At 36.9% G+C, this 23295-nt stretch overlaps 1 protein-coding gene across 8 annotated transcripts in view; it reads left to right on the forward strand.

Moving 5' to 3' along the window:
- The window catches only part of DACH1 (dachshund family transcription factor 1), a 374731-nt gene extending 358736 nt beyond the window's left edge, over positions 1 to 15995 (forward strand). For 7 of the 8 annotated variants that reach the window (XM_065678139.1, XM_065678144.1, XM_065678140.1 and 4 more), the window contains one exon: positions 13214 to 15995. In XM_065678139.1, coding sequence (XP_065534211.1) covers positions 13214 to 13251 — 38 coding nt within the window. In that variant the 3' untranslated portion in view covers positions 13252 to 15995. Of the gene's footprint in view, positions 1 to 4124; positions 4158 to 13213 lie in introns of those variants that run through there. The other variant, XM_065678142.1, reaches the window with a different exon arrangement.
- Positions 15996 to 23295: the final 7300 nt, after the last annotated feature.

Raw genomic sequence — 23295 nt, forward strand, 5'->3', positions numbered from 1 at the left:
TTTTTGTCAGCTCTAGTTTTTAAAAGCGAGGCAGCCTCTAAGCTGTATTGCAGTTTAGGAAGAGCAGCAAATAGCATAATAGTGTGTTTTGTCATGGATGTTAGAAAGGATGGATCACAAACTGCTACATCTGGCCTTGGAAACAAAGTGTTACGAAGTCAGGACCAAAAAATTTGCAATACTGGTTTATGTGCATGTAGAATACAGATTGTTAAAAATATACAATGCTATATTATATAATTCCAGTTTTGACTTGTTTATTTAGTCTCTTTGTTGATTCTGCAGATTTTGCCTGTGACAAATTGTCGGTGCAACCCTTGCATTAAAAGACATGTATTTTTCATGATATTGTTTCATGCTGCAATATGCTGGCTACAAGTCCTTTCAAGTAATCAAGCTATATTGAATACAAACATAAAATAAAAAGCAGCAATAATTTGATCTCATTTTTAGCTTTACGGTCTGACTCAACAATACACCCTCTTAGCCATTGAAAAGAGAACAGTGTCTTTGTACGTTGATGAATTGAACATAAAAATATTGTGGTTGGATCAGACTCCTTGGCTTCACTGGAAATACTGGAAGCATCATAAAAGTGCTATAGCTGACTGGGGGATCAGTTCCATTTTCAACCTTAATCATCAAATTTCTTATGACAATCGCAGTTACTATCACTGCAGTAACTCTGCCATCCTAAGCAATCTGATTCCCAATGCTAAAATATCAAAATGCTAAAACACTATTATAACGTACAGAAATCAGTTCTATTCGTGGTCCAAATGGGCAATAGTTTTAGAGTCTGATCTTAAACATTCAGTGCACAAAAAAGTCTTAATTTTAGGAATTAAAATTAAGGTTTCCCTGTAGTTTTTTTCATATTCTTGCAAAACCTGTGACTCTCTCAGATTTTTCCAGGAAAAGTTAACTTCATAGCCAAGTCAGTTTTACCAGACCAGATATTCAATAAGTATATTCAGTATATACGTAGTTCTTGCTTCTCTTCCTACTGTAATAGCATAGCATTAGGGATAGGACTACATGGGCTTTAAAATCCACATTTGCAGGATACCATATCATAAATACTATCTTAAATACCATTTAAATACCTCTGTCATCTTGGAAGGCTACACCAAAATTGAGTTCCTGCAACAGAACTGTTTTGTACCTCTTTTTACTATTTAATGTATATACAAGGGACAATCAGTTGCTTTTCTATGAGAAGTATACCAACTGATTTTATTTTCATGTTTTGTACTCAGTTCCATTCATTATACTAATATCCTGTTCTAAAATTATCCTAGTTTAAATTCACCGTGAGCATGGATAACCCACATCCTAAACATTTCCAGGGGAAGTCCTGCAAGTGACCTGTGCACCTTCCATTAATATGTTTCTGTTGAAAATACACAATGTAAGTGGACAGCAAGAGAAAATAAATAAATAAAGAGAAACAGCAATCATGAAGTAACATTTTTCATTTCCTCTGTCTTGACAAAAATCACACTTCCCAGCAAGAAAATTTTGCACATCAGATATTTTGCACAGGTCATTGCTTCTGACTCAAGGTAAGTGCTTGATCCCAGAGTCACTGGTTAAGACTGCTGTGTAGTTTAATTTAGCCATTCTCTTTTCTCTTGCTTACTTTTTGATGGTGGACCATGGTGCTAAGTTCTCCCTGGGAAGGCATGCTGCGTCTGTATGGTCTGGGATTTCTGTAGTGGGGTGCATCCAGGACACAGTCTGTCATGACATGCTTTTTTTTCTGAGGAATCTCTATTGGCAAAGACACAGAGCGGTGCCAAATTCAAGCCACCTGGCCCTAAGGCTAATTGAGTTTTTCCTGGGCGGGTAGAATAATAATTCTAAAGTACCTATCTGAAATCATGTTACCACTGAGAGGCAGTGGGAAAGGTCTGCTTGTCACTACAGTACTTAGATGCATCTATGAAGATATGCTCAAGACGGAGGTTTACAGTCAGTTAGGGGAACTAGTTTGAATTATGAATTGCAAAACCTGGGCCAGCATCAGCGCTTGTCACTGAAAGAGTTCTCTTGTAATTTTAAATGCTAGTACTGGTAATTTATTTCTTATAGTAACAAAACCATTGCCCAAGTACTGCTTCATAGCTAACTATTAGATTAAACCACACATATGTCTTTGGGCTTGAAGTCTTTCTGTAATTTAACATGAGCTCATTTTTTTCAGTTTTGCAGTTGTACCCCTCATGCTAAGCTCCAGGAACTTCATTAAGATCTATTCATATTTCTATGTGGTAGTAAGGATTATGTGTGACTTAGTTCATTTCTTATTTCTTAGGGCATGACTTCTGGTTTGGTTTCTGTCACCTTGACTCTTGTTCTAGGGCTGACTGCTTGGCGCCGTTGTCTTCCCTAAGCTTGCTTTTATACAAAATAGCTAAGAGCAGCAAGCTTATATTGCATGTGTTTTGACACCCCGTGCATCCTTAATAGATTTTCCATAAGCTTGCTACTGTGCAATCCATCTGTTTTACAGCCTCATTCCTTCCTGTTCTTGAATGTGACTATTTCTTCATGTTTTGCGTTGGGCTGTTACTCTGTTTTAGCACACAAATGAGCTCAGGGGTAGTTGGGTATTAAAGAAAAGTGTGGTGTTAATGTGATATTGATATTAGGAAAGGATTCCACACATTCCAGAATTGATGTTTACAGGTTAATGTAGGTAGTAAAGCTAAATGCTTTCTTTAAATGGCCTCTATTTTCCAGTAACCTTTGCAGCATTTGAAGTGACATATCAGTAATCGGGATAAAGGAAAAGCCAGGTCATACTGTTGTATTAATTGTGGGGTTTAAGTCTAATCTGAAAACAGCAAAACACTGGTCTGCCTTTTAGTTTTCAGGGTATTACATCAAATAAAAATTATTTGTGTAAAAAGGAAGCTTGTAGAGATGAGTGAGACAGGTTTGTGATTCTGTGAATCGAAAGAGGTACTCTGCATAGGAGTTTGTGTTTCGAAAAGTAGTCTGGGCTAAAGCTCTAGAAAATATAATACTTTAGAAGAGCTTGTCCTCACAAATGATTTGTACATGCTGAAGGAAATTAACATCACACTGTCCAGTGATGGAAACAATAGGTTGCTAATACTAACCATGGCCACAACTATTCCTGTTTGAAAAATCATGACCCATGTTACTTTCCCCAGACTTTAATAAAAGATCTTTATCAATCCACACTTGATTATGTGATCTGTAATTGTAAACACACGTATCATGCTAATGCTATTAGCTTCTAGTTCAGCGATAGAAAGGATTTGTCTGTGTTTTTCTGTCCATGTATGGAGGAAGTTTTAAGAACTGCTAACTTGCATGTGCTTTTGAATATGTATTTTCTGTAATTTGAGCTCAACTCAGAAACTGTGGAAAGTTCCAACAAACACTGATTTGATTCAGATTGCAAGACCATTTTTTGCTCTCCAGAGGAAAAAAATAATTTTTTTTTTTTTGAGCCTGTGTGAAGATTTGGTATTTTGTATGTAAGATTACCTTGGTGATGATACATGTGTAAAAAAGTGATTATTTGAGTAAAGCTCTAAACAAGGAGGCAGAAATTGAGAAAAGTGGAAAGAACAATTAGACTATCAAATTGAATAACAAATTCTGTTTCCATCAAGACTTCACAAGGAAAGAAAAAAGGTATAAGGCAGAAAAACATTCCAGTACTCACCTCATGCTCATTTTATGCTATCAGATCCAAGGTTGCTTGTTGATTGGCTTGTTAAAAAGATAGTAAAAAAAGTGTTGTTTATGTTTCTGAAAATATGACAGCAAATAGAGCAGATCTTTTTGCAGAATTTAGAACTGTTTAATGCAGGATAGATTGTTCAGCACAAAAAAATTCCACACTGCATTACAAACAAGAGCAGGACACAATGAGCTGTGGAAGCTCACAACCTGATTGTATTTAGCTGTGACTTTGTCCTTTAATAACTTACCCACATGATTCTTTAATTGAATTTGTTTTGTTTAGGTTTTTATCTCTTGGTTTGTCTTTTTTGTTTTTGGGGTGGGTTTTTTGGTTTTGTTTTGTTTTTGATTTTCTGTTGTTGTTTTTTTGTTAGTGTAATTTTATTCTTTTTTACCAGCAGAAGTGACAATACAGTGGCTTAGGTTCTGTGCCTGTAAGTAATCAGTTCTGTTGTCTTTTTCTGGGTTATGCTTTTGTTCTGTTTATACAAGTAGGAAAAGGGTTGCTAAGTTCATAAAGCAACACAGTGTGATCTTTTTTCTTTTTCCTAATCTTTTTCTTTCAAAGAATTCCTCACCTTGCAAGGTCAGTCTTTTCAGTGCTCAAAATGGCAAGCTCCGTGTGTACTATATGATCTTCAAATAATAGAAGGTGACATATTCAGGTAGTCTGTTGCTTTCTTAGCTTACTAAAGACCAGGTTGCTGACCTTTAGCTTGGTCCCAAGGTGTTCGGTGTTATAGTGAAAACATATATTCATGATTAAAACACACAACAAAATTATTGAAAGATCCTGACAGTTCAATAGTTAAAGTATCTGCAAATAAATGTGTTTAGACACTCATTTTTACATAACTGTGTTTAAGTTTCATGTGTGAAAACCTGGAGGTAGAATTAAAATCTCATAAGTATAATTATAATTTTAAAAAGAAAGACACGAACATTTCAGTCTCCTGAATATTTACAGTGAGCATTAACACAAATACATTTGTACCTGAATGTTAAGTAGAGAAATGAAAGGTGTATGATTAATAACAATATGCAAATTTGAAACTAATTTATCGGTGTTATACAAAGGGCAAACTAGGATAGTGTTTGGCCAAATATGTTTACCTACTTCATATTTGCATGAATTTATTGAACATGCAGTGTGAAATCACCCATCTTTGCATAAAAACTGGATAAGCACTTTGTTTTAGAGAACAAATTGCACAAATTTCAAAGCTTCGACAGTTGAGTCTGCTTTCCTGCATTCTCCTATACTGCGCTCTAATTGTACTTGAAAAGAGGGCAGTGGATCCATCTGTGTTCCCCAACACACAGAATCATAGAATAGTTAGGGTTGGAAAGGACCTCAAGATCATCTAGTTCCAACCCCCACTTCCATGGACAGGGGCACCTCACACTAAACCATGTCACCCAAGGCTCCATCCAACCTGGCCTTGAACACTGCCAGGGATGGAGCATTCACAACTTCCTTGGGCAGCCCATTCCAGTGCCTTCCCACCCTCACAGTAAAGAACTTCTTCCTTATATCTAACCTAAACTTCCCCAAATTTTTCCTTAAGTTTGAACCTGTTACCCCTTGTCCTGTCACTACAGTCCCTAATGAAGTGTCCCTTGCCAGCATCCTTATAGGCCCCTTTCAGATACTGGAAGGCTGTTATGAGTTCTTCATGCAGATGATCTACTTTTGAAATCAGTAACAATGTCAGGACACTATAGATAGTTCTGTCCCTCCTTTTCAGTGTCGATTTGTAAAGCTTCAGTGTTCTGATTAAACTCAGAAGCTGGAAGGAGTTACTTTACCCTCACATCATACTGTTTTGCATTTTAATCAGGAAAATTACAAAAAGTTGTATTCTGTTGATCTGATTACTGCATTTTGCAAAAGCTGTGCTATATGTTTTCGGTCTCACACTGAAAGCTCTGAAAAGATTTAGCCTCATATTAAATGATTTTCCAATGATTAAAAAGTTAGACTCCCTTTTTTTTAATCTTTCTCCTTCAGTGGAAAATAAAACCTTTTTTGTCTCAATTTTGAATGAAATATCTAAAGAGTATACAAAAATATATTTTATCCTTAATTAGCTACTTCCTTTAAGTTTTTTGAAGAAGGGTTGCTATTTGACTAAGATCCCTTCCATCTGTCACAATACTCTTGCTTTTATTTTGACTTCCCGTTGCTGTCTTACCAAATACCACATGAAATCATTACCATTTGTTTGCCATCTCTTTCGTTTTTCTGTCTCTTCCTCCAAATGATTAAAACATCAGGTTGAGTGAAGGGCTGGAAGTACACTGTGATTCACATTTGCCCCATCTTATTAAAACAAATAAACCAACCAGTTATATAATTTAGATGTACTTGAGCTATGGCTTGCAGATGCTTTTATCAGCTCTGGATGAAGAGGTTGTGTGCATTCGGGCATGCACGTACAACTGTTCTTTGAAAGGGATAAACCTCATTAGATTACAGGTGCCTGGAAATAACTTCTGAAAAAATAGCTGCCATTTTCAATAAAGCTACTTCCTAACAGGAAACACAATTTATTATGTACTTTAGCACAAGTGAGCAGCTTTTCTTTTATTAAGATAAAAGTAGCACCATTTAGTGTCGCAAATATTTTATTCTTTTAACCTGTTGGACTGAGGGTGAATCATAATATTTTTCATTCTGATATTCTAGTTTATAAAATGTTGAGGAAGAGAGCTTTAATGATTCTTAATTTACAAAATACGTGTTACACTAGCTTTCAAGTTATTTCATTTACTTGCCACACTATCTTTTCTTGTACAGAGTCAGAAATACTTCATCATAGCCTCAGCTTGATAGAGCTGAAGTTAGAAGTTTTTAACAGCTGTAGGTTGTGGCAGTGGTGTATATATACTGAATTTCAGTACAAAGTCTCCGCTGTCTTCACTGATCATGAGGGCTAGTCCTAGGGATTTTGTACTGCAACATGCAGTTTTAAAAGAGGCCTCTCCACTCAGTCACAAGCCATAGAGATGGGCTTCAAATGCATTTTTGTGGGCCAGGAACCTGTAGTTTCAATTAAATAAGTATGCACATGTAGGGGTTTTTTGGTGGTGGTGGTGGTTTTTTGTTATTTGTGCTAATGTATTTCTTAGAGGTCTCAGCTAATGCTGCTGTATCTTGTTAAGGAAAAGACAGCAGACTGAGAAACCATCAGTGCACCAAATCTCTGTTACCTAAAAAGAGAAGGGAAAGAAAGAAAGATTGAAAAAGAAAACAGAAAAGTGAAATAGCAGCTCATTTCACTGTTGTGAATAAAGTTCTGGTCCTTATTTGTTCATTTCTGTTCTTGTTAACGAAAGGGAAATCAACTTAAAGTAAGTTTTCTTTGAAAGCACAAAGTGATTAATAGCTCCACCTTTCAACTATCCTTAAGGCACATTTTGAGTGACGATCAGCTTACATCACTGTCCTATGCATTTTTCACAAAATTACATTAGCTGTAGCTAGGAACCCTAGTGACTAAACTAGGGCTACTTTGTTTGCTGTAAGTATTCCTGGCATTTACTATTCTACATCTCGCAAATTATGGTCATAAAAACTAACAACTAACAATAAATTAATAAAAAATTACCCAAATTGTCCCTTGACATTCTAACTTTCCAAAGCTACCACTGAGATTTCTGATTTTGTGATTAATTTTCCTTCTCATGCATTATTTTATCTTTTTTTTCTTCTTTTTAACCTGGATTCTGTGGGTTTCTTTCTTATTAGCTCTCTATGACATGCTGCCATTTCTGGTTTGCTTCTTGCTTGGTTGTTTTTTTTCCCCAAAACCTCCTAAATATGGGAAACACTTTTATCCTTTTACTAAGGAGAGTTTTCCTGAATAGGCTTTTCTCTGATAGTAGTTGATGGAATTCAGATATGACTGCACACCTTTGTGGTAGTTCTGCAGTTTTTCGTAAAATGGCAGTATGCTCTTACAGTCATGATGATCACTGTTGTTAGCTTTAATTTTAAAGCAGCTCTCAAAATACAAACTAGAATTTGATATGTTTCCATGTTAAACAACCCCAGTGTCACTTGCATTGAGTGGCAGATATACATGTTACCATCTAATGGATGATTTATTTTGAAGCCTAAGACCAGAGTTACATTTCATTGTAGATTTTAATCATTTTACAAGAATGCATATTAATAGCAATAATATTTGAGTGGGTTTATGTTTTTATCTCAGAAAATGTTGGACCCATAGAGATATTACTACAAGCTGCCCACAGAATACCAGTGTGAATCATTTCCCAGCTGACATCTCTGTGGGAATTCATTTTAAGGCATATGATTCGTTTCAGCATTGCAGACTTTTATGTCAGTTCAGTTTGTTTATTTTCTTGTAACATTTATGACCTTTTAACTATTTGGGCATGTTCATTCAAAAGCCTCAAAATGAGTCTTAATTAAAAAGGGTTGATCTAAAAAAAATACTCCCTCACTCTGGCTAGAATTTCTGTCGTATCAGTCCATAGACAAAAACAAATGAGAATTAGGAATAGTGGCATTTTCAGTTGGAGTTAGTAGCTGTGTGATCTTGCTGAACACTGCCATTTGCAAAAGAGCAATTAAAACAGATGCCAATCTGCTAATCATGCACAGTTCTATTTAGAAATCTAGCAGTATTTTCCCAGTTTGTGTGTTTGCTTGACATCCTAAGAGTGAAAGGAAGTTTTATGTATTTAAATTGTATATAATATTATGTGAATTTGGGAAACTTCACAACAGCGCAACAAATTTCAGTAGACTAAAAATGTACTCCAATGTTGTAAACATTTATAGAAAACACTCCGTGTGTGTGTTTGTGTATTACATGTTTATATGTATATATCTATGTTTGTGTGAATAGTATATACCATATTTGTTTTATTCTAAATTGGCTTTAAGCAGATAGATAAACTGCATTTTTTTAACTATAGAAAGTAATGTAACCCAGATGCATAAATAAAAGCTGATCAGGAGGCAGAAAGCAGAGACATGCTCATGATTCGGAGTTTAGGAGTAGTGGCATTTTCAGCTTGATTTGCTGATGACTGGTCACTGTCATGATTTGTAGGTTTTGCTTGTGATTTTAACCTTCGAATCATAAAATATGAGTGGTAATGCTCCACCAGTATTCAGACAGGATCACTGGCTACACGTAGAGCTGAAGTGGTTCTGGTGGCTTGGACAACATTGAGAAGTTCCAGTTATTTCAGAAGTATCTCTGAACAATGAGAATTGAGAGAGAAACGGATAGGAAGAAGGGAATAGGAATCTGAAAAGCCAAAGGGGCAGCAGACAGATACGGGTATAGAAATTGTCACCGCATCATGATACGAGGTTACCGTTCCTCTGCAGAGCCTTTGGTTTCCCTGGCATGGTTTGAAGTCTCGTATTTCTGAAGTACAGTGCTGTTTACCTTGTGTACATTCCTCTTCACTGGTGTCATGAACTTCTCAGCCATTCACAGGAGCGTGCTGGAACAAAAGTATAAAGCCTAATGAAATTATTTCTCCATCGTGTCCCAAACTCATGTTATGAGAGGCCCGTGGGGAATTCCAAAGATACTGTGATTTTTATTTTCTTTTTACATGTTGGCACTGTAGGCTCTAGAGAAAATGATATTCAGTTTGCACCTCATACTTTCATGACTAATCTTAAGAAAATAAAGGAAATACTTTACAATTCATAGAAAATTTTGAACTCCCCCTAGGTATTACTTGATCACAGCAGAATTGTTTTGTCTATATGATGAATTTTAGGATTTATTTTAAAGTTGATGTGTCTAATGCTTGCTGCATTTTCCCATGTTAAGGTAATTAGTCAAACATGTTAATGCAAATATATCTGTTTTATAATAAGCCTAGCAATAATATTAGTTCAGCTGCTGAGTTCCTGTATAGCATTTTAAGTACATTATCAATAAGATAATTTAATTGCACTCTTAATGGTCCATCATACAGTTATTTGATAAACAGGAAGATTTATGCTTATTGTAGATACTCATCATAAAAGTTTTTAAATTATATAAACAAATATCCTCTTACTTTGTAAGAAAAATACTTTGTAAAGCTGCCCATTTCTGTTGCTCATTGTCTGTGGACACAGAATACAGGATCTGATAGTGTCTTCCATTAAAAGTGAAAAACCTCCTATTGACTTCACTGTCAGATTGGATCCTTAAGCAGTGTAAAATAGAGCTGACTTTTGAAAATGTACTGCTGTTCATCTTTTACTGGCTGCTACAAGGATTCTGCTTCCTACAGCTGTATTTTTAATTGAGAATATGTTTTAATAAATATTTTATTTTAAAAGCTATATGAAGAGACCTAATATAGTAAAATAAAAGTTACTGACTGTAGGTTATCTTAATGTTTAGAAGGGAGAATTATGCATAGCACTCATTAACAAGTGTGCATTCGGGACAGCCAAAGTGCTGGTATAAATGCAGAGTAATTCTTCTGTAGAGGTATCTGGACAGCTTTAGTGCTGTAAATGTCTATTGTGTTTATTCAATATGTTTGGAAGAATTATATGCAACTATAGCCAGTAGTAGCTCTGGCTATCCTGTACTTGATGCAGGTTTTCTTTTTCAGTGGCTTACTAGACCATTGGTTTTACCAAGCTCTGTGTCAGAGGTTCCTTCTTTCTCTCCGGAATTCCCATATGCATTTTGGTTGCTCTTCATGCATCAGATAAGAATAAAGTCTTTAAGGCCTTACTCAAATTCTTTTTCTCTCTCTTCAGTTCAAAAAGTCTTTAAGAGTAAAGAGAATGCAGAAAGGTTCTGAGTAAAAGCACTCTTAAGTGGTGGGAAAGTTATCATCTACTCTGCCAAAAAAAAAGCTAGGAAGGTGAAAGAGTAGGGAAAAGGGACAGGAAAATGTAAAGATGGGAGAAAGCAGCAAAAGGGAGTACACAACTGAAACGTGCAAAAGGAAACTAGTGGTGGAAAAGGAAAAACAGAGGCACACTAGGTAAAGAGTTGTGGTCAACAGCTCAGTGTCCAGTTGGAAAACAGTATCAAGTGGTGTCCCTCAGGGACTGGTGTTGGGACCGGTCTTGTTCAACATCTTTGTCACTGACATGGACAGTGGGATTGAGTGCGCCTTCAGCAAGTCTGCCCATAACACCAAGCCGTGTGGTTCGGTTTATACACTGGAGGGAAGAGATGCCATCCAGAGGGACCTTGACACACTTGTGAGATGGGCAGATGCCAACCTTGTGAAGTGTAACCATGCCAAGTGCAAGGTCCTACAGCTGGGTCGCAGCAATCGCAGGCACAGCTTCAGGTTGGGCAAAGAAGAGGTTCAGAGCAGCACTGCAGAGAAGGACTTTGGGGAGTGTTAGTTGATGAGAAACTTATGAGCCAGCTTCAGTGTGCGCTCGCAGCCCAGAAAGCCAACCGTATCCTGGGCTGCATCAAAAGGAGTGTGACCAGCAGGTAGAAGGAGGTGATCCTGCCCCTCTACTCTGCTCTTGTGAGACCTCACTTGGAGTATTGTGTGCAGTTCTGGTGTCCTCAACATAAAAAGGACATGGAACTGCTGGAACAAATCCAGAGGAGGGCCACAAGGATGATCAGGAGACTGGAGCACCTCCTGTATGAAGATAGGCTGAGGAAGTTGGGGCTCTTCAGCCTGGAGAAGAGAAGGCTGCGTGGAGACCTCATAGCAGCCTTCCATTATCTGAAAGAGGCCTACAAGGATGCTGGGGAAGGACTCTTCATTAAGGACTGTAGTGACAGGACAAGGGGTAACGGGTTTAAACAGGGGAAGTTTAGATTAGATATAAGGAGGAAATTCTTTACTATAAGAGTGGTGAGGCACTGGAATGGGTTGCCCAATGAAACTGTGAATGTTCCATCCCTGGCAATGTTCAAGGCCGGGTTGGACAGAGCCTTGGATGACATGGTGTAGTGTGAGGTGTCCCTGCCCATGGTAGGGTGGTTGTAACTGGATGATCTTAAGGTCCTTTCCAACGCTAACCATTCTATGATTCTGTAAGTGTCACTGTGTCAGTGTGCAATTCTACCATCTCCTTTGTTCCCCAGCAGTTCTGATAGAAACTGTGCAATAAAAATCAGAAAGAGGTGTGCAGATGTGCTGAAATTTTATACCTGTATGTGATGTACATTTGTCTGCTTTCAAGTTAAACTTTTTGTTCTCTCAAAAGTTTCAGTAATCTTGTGGAAGTGATGCTTCATGTTTCAAAGAAAGCCAAGCATTTCAGAAACCTCAGCATTCATTTTTATAGGTTTAGCTCACACAATTGTTTTCCTGTACATCTAATGAGAATTTTAAAGACTGATTCGGAATAAAGAAGTTAGACAAAGAATACCAAAGCAGAAACAAAAACTTCTGAAATCTTACGAATGTTTGCTGATTTCACTTGGACCAGAAGAAGGGTTTCACATAGGCTTCAAGCATTGAGTTACAGTTTGTACTTCCAGAATGCGTTATATTCTAAAATACAAGTAGTGTTTCATTATTATGCACTGTTAAAGATTAATATGCTTCATAATGTGCAGTGTACAAGGGAGCAATGCTTTCTATCCTACAGTTCAGAAAACCAAGAAGTTTTTCTGTTTCCTGCTTAGTAAAAAAAAAAAAACAACCACAAAACTTTATCTTTGCTGTGAGAATAGATGCATATAAGCTGTTCATGTCCCTCGTGAAGAAAAGATTGTGTTACATTTGTAAATTAGGTGAAAATATGGCACAGTGTTGTCTCCAAGTTTTTATAGATCAACAGCTACTGGATAGGTGAGCTTATTATTTCTCTCCATCACACAAATCTCACTTAAATATCTGCTCCTCACTTGGGTGGAAAAAATGTTGAGAGAGATGTGCTTACATCTTTAACATAATAATTGTTCAGTTAATCTCATTTATGGAGGAAGGAGGCTATACTTCACTGATACCGATTAAATATCCTATACTGGGTTCTATATAAATAGCTACAAACGTGCACAATGGTTACATTACATGGTATATTTAACAACATAGCTAAATCAGAAAGTATGAGCTATGCCGCTAGTGATGGGAGTGCTAACGATTGCATGCAAGAAGACTTTTGCTCTGCAGCCATGAAGGATATAATTGCTGTTCAGCACTATTCAGTTAAGTTTGCATATCACTAAAAACACATGCACAGAGGCTCCACCTACATTCCTTGTGCCCTAGCACTGATAGGAGTGCAGCATATATTAAAGCTTTAGAAGGTGTTACAGTATTTGCAACTTGCAAAGTGCATGCTATTTTCAACAGAGTTAATTTGATCATGGTCTGTTGAAAATGCAGTGGTGATGTTCAGGTTTTGGGTTTTTTTTTATTATTATTTTAAACACAGTGTACCATAGGTGGCATTTTACAGGCTACTTCTACTGAGGTTTTTAAATCTTAGGAGTTTTTTCCTCCCTTTCAATTCATTGCAGGTATAAATTTATAATGCAAATGTTTCTTTTTTATATTTTAGATGGAAGACTTTATTTGAAAACTACTGTCATGTATTGAGTTTTTCCTGCTGAAAATACCTGTGCTACAGTAAAGAACTTAGCAGTAAGACATTGGCTCATAAGGAGTTCTGTGGAAACAAAGCGTTTTCAAGCCAACTTCCTCAACTTCACTTATCAATGATGTTCTTCAAAAAATGTAAGGAATTCTGCAAGAGTGTCCTCCTTTGGTTATCTCCTGTGGCTTAACCTGGAGACCTAAAGAATGTTTGTAAATGTACAGTAGCACTCTTCTTACAGTGAAAATCTGCGTCTCTGCGCCGGACTATTGTATCCAAAATTACAGGCTGTCAGAACAAGGCTGTGTATTCCCTTTTTCAAGGAATACAGACTCTGTCCTCCTCTGATGATTCTGTATTTGAGCACATCAAATGATCCTTCCAGCGGTGTCCAAGTACACTTACAGACTGTTATCTCATACCGAAACCAGCAAGACAGCTCAGAAATGAACTTGTAGAGGGCATAAGAGGATTCTTATTAAAAAAAAAAAAAAAAAAGGAAAAAAAAAAGGTAAAAGAAAAAAAAATTGATGCATTCAGTTTCAAACTATGATCGTGGGTTTTCTTCTAAAGACATTTTTCCACATGCTTTCCAAGAGACCAACACATGTTATAGTACATAAAGTGACATGGAATTTTGTGTAAGTGAAAGGAAATGCTGAATGTAAACAAACTGTTTTACTGTTCACCAAGTCTCTTTTCCTAAAATAAAAAAATACAATAAAAAGAGTAATAATTTCTCATTGTAAACTGGCAGGGGTTTATGAAATAAAAGACTTTGCTTCTTATCAAACTGTTGGTCACATGTACAGTATATAACACAAATCACACACGGAAGGTATTATGTATGCAGTAGAAACCTAGAGTTTAGGAAATGAAAATTTTAGATAATATTGTTTTGTCACCCTGTTGGTCAGAAGGACACCTTTCTAGTTTTAACGCATGCAGGCATGTAAATATTTGTCCTGGAGTCACAGTATTACTGAATGAGATCTTAAGCATCTGGTAACAAGTCAGAATTCTGTATCAGCCACTTTTATTTGTATATTGAGCCCTGGTTAGTGCCCTGATTAGTGCACTTTTAAGAATGGACTGTGGCTGATCAGCAAGTCAAAAATGCCAGAAATATTTTTATATGTTAATGTCATATTACGTCAATGTTGCTAAAAAAAAACTAATGAAAGCCTAACAAACACTTGATGTATCAGTCCAATTCCACGTAGAACTGAGTGATACAGTTGAAGTCTATTGTCCCTCCCACCTTGTCTTGGGGATGGGTGGTTATGTGCTACTTTCACTGTCTTTATGAAAGCTACAATATGTGTTTTCACCTTTGTGCTGATAACTGGAAGTAAGCTGCAACACAGTGCTTATTACATTACTAAAAATTATGTTCTTTGCTTTGCGTACTTTTGGGTTACCCCTTTAAAGACTGATTTTGTGAATCAGTACTATTACTGTAAGTTTTGTGATTATGCTTTCTTCATCTAATGTTTTATGCATATAAAATATTATTTATTACATGGAAACATATCAAAACCTTAAATATCTAAGATGCCTAACTTAAAGAAAATATTTCTTTAAAAATAGTTCTGATTGGGTATTAATATTATTTTGTCAAAAAGAAATTAATGTTTTGTAAACTCTAGCACTGAGCTTCTATAGTTTGTAGGTCTTCCTTGCAATACTGGTACACATTTATTTTGTGCAGTTCATATTTAATCCACCACAATCCTTTTTTCACAATAGAAAGATGTATATACAAGTTCACATCATGGTAATTTTTTTAAAGAAATATTGAGCAATATTTTTCATTAAATATTGTGACCTAATACTTTGTAGCAATATTATTTTCTAACCATGATTCTTTCATAACTTTCATAGTTACTTGAACACATATGGGATTCTGTACTCCAGTTTTTTCATTCGCAGTCTTTAAAGGGTTAACAGCTGTAAAGTTAGATGGACTTGTGGCAAGCTTTTGAATCATTCATATCTGAAAGAGAATTAAAAGCCTACAACTGAAATATATAGTAGCATCTACCATTGCTCTGCTCCTTGCATAGAGTCACCTGTAAGTAGGTTTAGTAGTTTTACAGTATATAATTTCAAGACCTTTGGGAATGCCTCAGTGTTTGGCTTGGTACATAAATGGAAATGTTAAGGTTTAAGGGGGAACCAATTTATAAGCTGGATGTTTAGAAAGAATCTTGCTAAAACCAGTGTAAATATTACAGACCATGAGATGTTACTGTAAGTTGAATTTTTTGCCCCTCTTTAGTTATGCAGGTTTTGGGTTGGCATTTTGTTTTTGGGTTTTGATTTGGACTTTTTTGGGGGGTTTTGTTTTTGCATAGATTATGAAGAAGTTGTGCTCATGTTATTGTTTATATGCTTTTGTAATCTTAAAGATATTAATGTCTAGTTGTTCTATATTATAACCACATTTGCGCTCTATGCAAGCCCTTGGAACAGAACATACTCATCTTCATGTAGGACCTATGAAAATTGTCTATTTTTATCTATATATTTAAAGTTTTCTAAAAATGAAAAAAGGTTATTACGAATTTTGTTGTACAAAATCTGTACAAAAATCTGTTTTTACATCATAATGCAAGAATTGGAAATTTTTCTATGGTAGCCTAGTTATTTGAGCCTGGTTTCAATGTGAGAACCACATTTACTGTTATTGTATTTAATTTTCTTTTCTTTTCAACAATCTGCTAATAAAACTGTCTGAAATCTCCCTTTGACTTTATTTACAGTTCATCTTTATTAAATTTTCTGAAATGTATAACATCAGAGGAATATTTACTTTCTAATGGGAGGCATCTAAAAACAATATAAGTCAGCTCTTTGTAATGTGAGAATGATTTTAACATGCAACTGCTTCTATCTCTAATATGAATTACTATGGTGAAAAACATCATAAAAGCATACTCTGTGGTTATTGTTTAACAAGCAGATTTTCTGTATTTTTTTTCTTGCCAGCTAAGCAAACTGCCCCCATCTACATGATTTATTTATGTACATTTCTCAGTTTATGAAGCTGTTATTTGTACCTTTTTCCTTTATATTGTGATATTCCCATGATTCTTACTTCACAGAGCTTTGTGCTGAATAATGTAAAGTGGACACATTGATGGAACAAAACGTATTATTCCCCTAACTGCAAAAATGCAGGGATAATCTAGTTGGTTTTGTCTCAAATCTCCTTCACTTGATAAAATGTGTTTAGAAACACATTTTCTAACAAACATCGAGTACTTTAAACAGGCATTTGGAGAAAGAAAGAGTTCTGGCTTAGCATATCTTTAAGTGGTATTTATTACTTTTTAAGGTAGAGATGTTTATTTCAGAACAAATTCAGAAGTCAAAGATGTATAACTGATTGTGAATATTCTCCCTTATTGCCTGGCCTTGACTGGCCTTGCCTTCTCTTACCCTTCTCCTCATTTCTGAACCATACCTACATGAATGCTTCTGCTTTCACTAGGGAGCAGGCTTGCTTGGAAAAGTGGACTAGATTAGCTTTCTTGGACCAGCAAATTTCATTATTTCTAGATGGCCTGGGGACTACAAATGTGACGCTGACAGGCTTCCTGGGTTCCAGCAGGTTGTTGTTTCAGGCTAGATGATTAGGATTTTGGCTATCTGTATGTAGGGCAATCACAGTCTCCTGCCGTCTACATTAAAATGTCCCACATGTCTGCATTAGTAAGTATCCCAGCTGTGCCATAGCCAGCTCCCCTGCATCTGCATCCTCCCAGCTCTGGCACAGTTGAAGTAGAGAAAAAGTAAACTCATTAATCTCTCAGTCCAGCTCATGCCCGAAACTGAATGATCTCTGCAGTAACAGGCTAGCAACCAACCTGTGTGTTTTAAAGCAACCCAGGAAGTATTTTCATTCAGCAGGAAAGGAACCTGGCCTCACATAAGTTCCACTCTGTCTCCATTAATAAATCATTGCTTTATCCATTCACAGTAGCTGGGATTTAAAAGGGCTGAAGCTTCATGGGCCAATAGGTAGTCAAATGTTGGAGCTCCTAGTTACAGTAAAGCTAAGCTCTGTCGAAGCTCAGGTCAGAATCAAGAGGAGGCCACCATAAGTGCATCTTGGCTATATAACTTCATAAATTTCATAGCAGGTTATGATCAGATCCTAAAAAAGTTTGGAGATGTCAGCTAGATGCCTTAAGTTTCAGGAGAATCCTTGAGGAACTGGCAGACTCAATTGAGGAAGATTTTTATTATTTTAATTTTTGCTATGGAAGGCGATTTAAGGTTGGGTTTTGACCTGAAAGGTAAGCCACTTTTTTTTTTTTTTTTTGTTGAAGGTGCTATAAATTCTTGAAAATTGCTTCATTTGTTATTTGCTTACATGTTATTTGACACAAGAGTGTGCAATAAACAAAGCCTGAGGCCAAGATTTTCAAGCGTGATTGCTGATTGCAGGTACCTTTAGTTTTGTTGGCCAAACTTCAGAAAGTTTTTTTTTCAGACAAACTTCAGTGCCTTTCATAAAACAAAATGCCCTAGCTCAAGGGTTCTTTGGAACTTATATCTTTAATAGCTGCTGCCTGACTCATCTATAAGATACTGAGGAATTTATTATTGTGCCTTTGCTTGAGCAAAAACTCACCCTGATCAGTGACTGTGGTTCCCTTACCACCGGTATCACACCATTTCAAGCAGAAGACTCTCCTGTAAAAATCTTCATTTCTCAAAGGGAGAGGAAACAAAGCTTTTCTGAAATTCAAACTCTTAAAAGGGGTCATGTTCAAAAAAAAAAAAAAAAAACATTATCTAGGCATCCAGAGTACTTGAAAGCTTTGCAGATGTTCACCCAAAGGTCATACACTACTGTCCAGTTTGGGAGAATCTGCACATGATCTGTGGATAAACGTGATTTCTTCACAAGTTACAGTAACAATGTCATAGTCCAGTGAATTGGTTAATCTATGAATTTGGATCGTAAAGACAGCTAGATTCATCTTGCTGTACGCAGCAAAAGGACAAGAATAAAAAGATTGCACCAAAGGAAACTCTTAACTGGGGGAGTGTATCAAAATAAGAATGAGGAAGCACTAGAACAGTTTTCCCAAAGAAGTTACAGGATCTCCTTCTTTATTTTCAAACCTGAGGTGACCAAGGCCCTGAGAAACTGGATCTAAATTTGCCCAGTTTAAATGTTAGTCTAGCTAACCTTCAGAGGTCCCTTCCAACCTCAGGTTTTTATGGTTCTAGATCACAGAATCACAGAATCACAGAATCCCAGATCGACCAAGTGGTGCCCTTAGAAGCATTACGCTTGCAGTTTCCAGTTTAGCAAGGAACAAAATTTTATCCTATAAATAGCAGCTATCAGATCTAGAATAGAAATTGCTTGGATATGTTTAAGGATTCATGGCTTTTTGATCTTCCCTATCAGGAAGCCAGAAGAATGAGCTGCACTAGCAGCAAGATATGAAAGAAGATACAGAAAGTGAATACAGGAAGAATAAAAAAAAGCACCTACTCGAGTGCAGATACAGATAATTAAAATAATAAAAATGGAAGCTGTGGCAACTTTGTCCATGAGTTCTCAGACCTATTTTCAAGCAATATATAAAAGTCAATGTGAGCAAATAATATTTCTAGTAACAAAAAGATCAATTGTTATGGATAAAGAAAGTAACTTGACTTAAGAGTGAACTTTCCCATTCAGTTTTTATTGGGTATACTAGCCAGACTGGAAATGGGAAAAACTTAGGGAAAACTGTAAATGATGAACTGGAACAATCCCCACTTTGAGATACAGAGGAGTTTGAAATGGTTAATCTGGCTTGTTGGCTTCTCTGTCTAGGTGCTGTCATGGAGGTTGAGAAGCTGAGATATGGAAAGGTTAAACTTGGCATTATAAAACTGGAGAGACAAAAAGAGTATCTTTGGGCTTCACTGTCAGTATCTGTGAAGGTGCACCATAGTACAGTATATTTAGCTAGTCAGCGCTTAAGGGTTTTGTAGGTGAAAAAGCCCTTTTTTGGGGGGTGGGGGGTGTCAATTCCTGGATGAATTGCAAAGCAGGAAGAAGAAAAGGGAAGTTGTGGTTAGGAACACAGGCTAAGAGAGTCAGGCTGCAACAGAATTTTTAATAGAACATAGAGATGGCATTAAAGAGGAAATTCCAGCTGTCAAGATGGAAGTAAATAGTGATATAATGAGGAGAAACTGGATTCTAAAGATAGTTTTTAAAAAGATCTGGGAAGATACAGGTGCAGCAAGCAAAGTCATTTGGCAGGCTCTGGGGCAAGCAGACATTGTTTTCAATTCCATTCAGAAGCAACTAATAACCATTTGGCTTCTGTTCACTATGACCAAACCGATGCTACAGAATCCGGCTTTTCAGTGATGGGATGATATATTGGAAGCCAGAAATAAGTTTCCACGTGGATCTCTTGAACAATCTGAATTCAATTTAACAATTGAAGAGGACAGAGATAAAGTATTACCTTCTTTGTAAGCTGATCAATAACAAGCACACCTCTGGGAAACAGATGCCAGTATTACCTTTTGAAGCTATTTCAGTGGCAGAAGCTGAACAAGTTCACAGGCTGCCTTCAGCAGAACTTACAGAGGCAGTAAATAATAGTAAGAAAAGGCTTTAATTCTCAGTTTCTTCCAGGTGAGATCTTATCCTGTCTGCATTTGACTCAAAAACATCTACAACGCTGTGTATACATGGCATCTGGTAAGAAAGCTCAGGTGGTGAATTAAGAGCTGAAAACAAAATTGCAGTGAAAAGTGAAAGTAAGCTATAGACAAACAGAGAAGAAAGGCAAATGAAATAGATCATAGTACAAAAGTAGTCCATGTATTTCAGAATTCAAAATGGCTAAAAAGAAACTCCAACAACCTCCATGTGCCTAACTCAAAACAGTAATAAATAACATGCCTTTTTGAAGTATTTAAAGCTTCCTAAATGTTTCCATGACTTCCCTGAACACCCCTTGGGCACTAATAATGATATTTCAGTTTCCCTTTGAAGCACTTAGATACTCAGCTCCAGCATTACCTGCTCTTTGGAGCCAAAATCTGAGGTGAACAATGTGATGTAGTGTGCTCAGAAATCTCACCACATAACCAAGCAGAATCATTGAAAACAAGGAAATACTCAGCTGCCAATCATAACCATTTCCACAAACCAAGATTCCAATAGCCCATATGCCCTACTACGAGGCTGAAAATGTGGTTTTTCTTCTTGTTCTCTTTTTACTCCTGTTCCTTCATCCTGATGTACTTCAAGCTCTAACTGTCCAGTGTTAGCACTCTATTGGTACAGAAGAGACGGGGTGTGAACCCAGCAAGAGTAGGAAATAACCTGAACTGCCCACCTCATGTTTCCTTGGGAAGTTGTTCCTACCACTTATTTTGAGAAGTGGACATAGTGTTCTGTAGCTCCTGTCTCTTAAAAGCACACTAGAGGTGTGTCTACATTAGCAATTTTACATGAAAAAAGGAGCTTCTGTAGCTTGAATTTGCCTTGCATCTGTGCTTGTGGTGTGCTCTCAATCTCCTAAAGCAGTTTCTTTTCCTGGTGGAGCTTAGTCATGCAAAAGGATATACTCTAGATTTTGTCACTTGCTGTTGGTCCCTCAGCAGACGGTGCTCTGTACAAGCCTAGGACTGGCAAATGGCAGAAACTTCAATGCTGGTAATGCCATTGTGGTATCATGCAGTCCTAGAACTGTAACAGATTGCATCATGTCATACTGTGATTCTTCCCTCCTTGAACCACAGCCATCAGCAATGGAAACTCAGTGAATGGAACTGCTGGTCTCTGCAATGCATTGCTTCCAAAAGGTCAAAGAAACCCTGCTCAGGTTCGGGTTTCAAGTGTAGTTGATAAATCAGAGCTGGTAAGTGGGGCTTTGTCTTGAGTGGGGCTTTTGAACAGACCATGAGGGGACTGAGAAGACATCTAATAAAGTGGCATATAAATGGCATCAGGAATATAGCGCTTTGCCATACTTCATCAGCTTTTTATAAATTATGCTCAAATTGACCAATACAATATTAATTCAAAAGAGTTTTTACTTCTTTTTTGTTTGTTGTTTTTTTTTTTTTTTCCCTGCCAGGTGTTACTTGAGTGGAGAAAAATAGTGATTATAATGACTAGTGCTTTTCCTTTTAATTTACTAAGCCACTATCAGCATACAAAAAATTGTATTTGGGATTGTGTGAATAGTGTATTTTATTGTGAGAACAATAGCAGCCACTTACCTTAGGACTCCCGCTGATCCTGGAGCCTCCCATTGTACTAGTATGGGTAGATGAGCTGTACAATGCATTTTTCTAATAGTCTGTAGTTGTATGTTATATTCAAGTTTAAAAATACTTCATCTTTTTAATAAATGCTGCATATTCTTCTAAGCGGTGGTCATTAAAGAGAGTGCTACTATATCGTTCCTTTGTATTTAATTTGGGGCAGAAAGAGCAAACTGTATTTTGAGCAAGGTTTATTCCTTTTTCAATTTAAGTAATTTCTTTTCTAATCTAAGCTGGCCAAGTTCAATTTAAATTATTGTGCGAATTGTTGGTGAGGTGCTTTTATTTGACTCAGCAAGCATTTGGCCATGGCAAATGAGCTTCTGGCAAACAAGAACATTAGTACCAGGGGACATCTTTGAAAACTGCAGTTTGCTTTTGTGCACTGTGAAGAGTTTTCTGTATTAAATGCTATATTTTTCTTAAATATTGTTCTATTCAGGGTAAAAGAGCTCCTTTCTTCTTTGATTTTCATCCCATTCTTCTATTATTACATATAAGGAATTTTAACAGTTTAACAGGTAAAAATAGAAGTGCTCAGGTTCCACCAGTTCTCCATTTTGCTCTTTTAACTCAATATCACTCTTCTAATGCCTTTTTTTTTTTGGGGGGGGGGGGGGGTGTGGTGGTTTTTTTTGTTTGTTTTCCTAGCTGGTATAATTTCGAAACTACACATTAAAAGAAACCTTATGTGGTTGATTAGACTTTAGCAGTGCAATAACCAGGGGTTCTGAGTCTTCAGACCTCAGAAAGCTCAACAGAAGCATTTACTTGGCCGACAAAATATTTCTGTCAGCTTCTTCTCAAAGGCAGAACAGAAGCTAGCAAGGACTGTATGAATCACTTTAGCAGCAGCCACAGCTGATCCTGTCTGCTGGTTTTTCTGAGTCACTGCTTTACCTCCTAACCATACATCCCGTGTAGCTCTTCTGCATGTATGCATTAAATCCAATGCCAAGAAACAAAAAGGTTACATGCGCAAGGGTTTGCTTATATCTTGTGCATCCATAATATACTGATTTTATTGAGCATGTGCAAAACTGCTGTCCTTTATATATTCAATTAGCTAGAGTTTTCCAGGCCATGAAAAGTGTTCACTATTTATGCAAGGCAATTGGACTGAATGTACACAGTAGGACATGCTAGGATGTGGTGCAGATTGTATAATATGGTTCTCCTTTGATCTTAACACAGGCAAAAAAACCCCAAACCCAAAACGAACCACAAAACAAACCCACACCACCCCGCATCTCCTTCCTTCTTTATAGAAGCATATAGAAACATATCCTTCCTTCTTTATAGAAACATATACAGAAAAGAAATGGGGGGAGGAGGCAAAAAGGCTGGGGTTATTCTTTTAGGCTGTTGCAACAGAAAATGGAATAAAGTCTGCAGTTTCCAAGTTATAGGAATGTGATCATTCATGCTGCTGTGTTGTTAGAATGGTCCCCGGACAAGTGATGGAACATGCCAGCTAGATCTGCTGCAGACAATTCTGAGGATGGTGCAGCAGCTGGCACGGGTCAGGCCCAGAATGTAGTTTGTGAAAACCTAACTCCACTTTGGAGGGTGAGGGAGTATCACATAGAAAGATTACTCTATACTGTTTGGACATACGGTTCCTTAACCTTAATGATTGCATTTAATTTACAGCATATCTCTTGCTTTTGCATATAACCCACACACAACTTCTCAGTCGTACCATACACACCACTCCTAACCACCTGTCACGTTTAAAT

The sequence above is a fragment of the Lathamus discolor genome, chromosome 4 (assembly GCF_037157495.1).
Source record: "Lathamus discolor isolate bLatDis1 chromosome 4, bLatDis1.hap1, whole genome shotgun sequence".
NCBI lineage: Eukaryota > Metazoa > Chordata > Aves > Psittaciformes > Psittacidae > Lathamus > Lathamus discolor.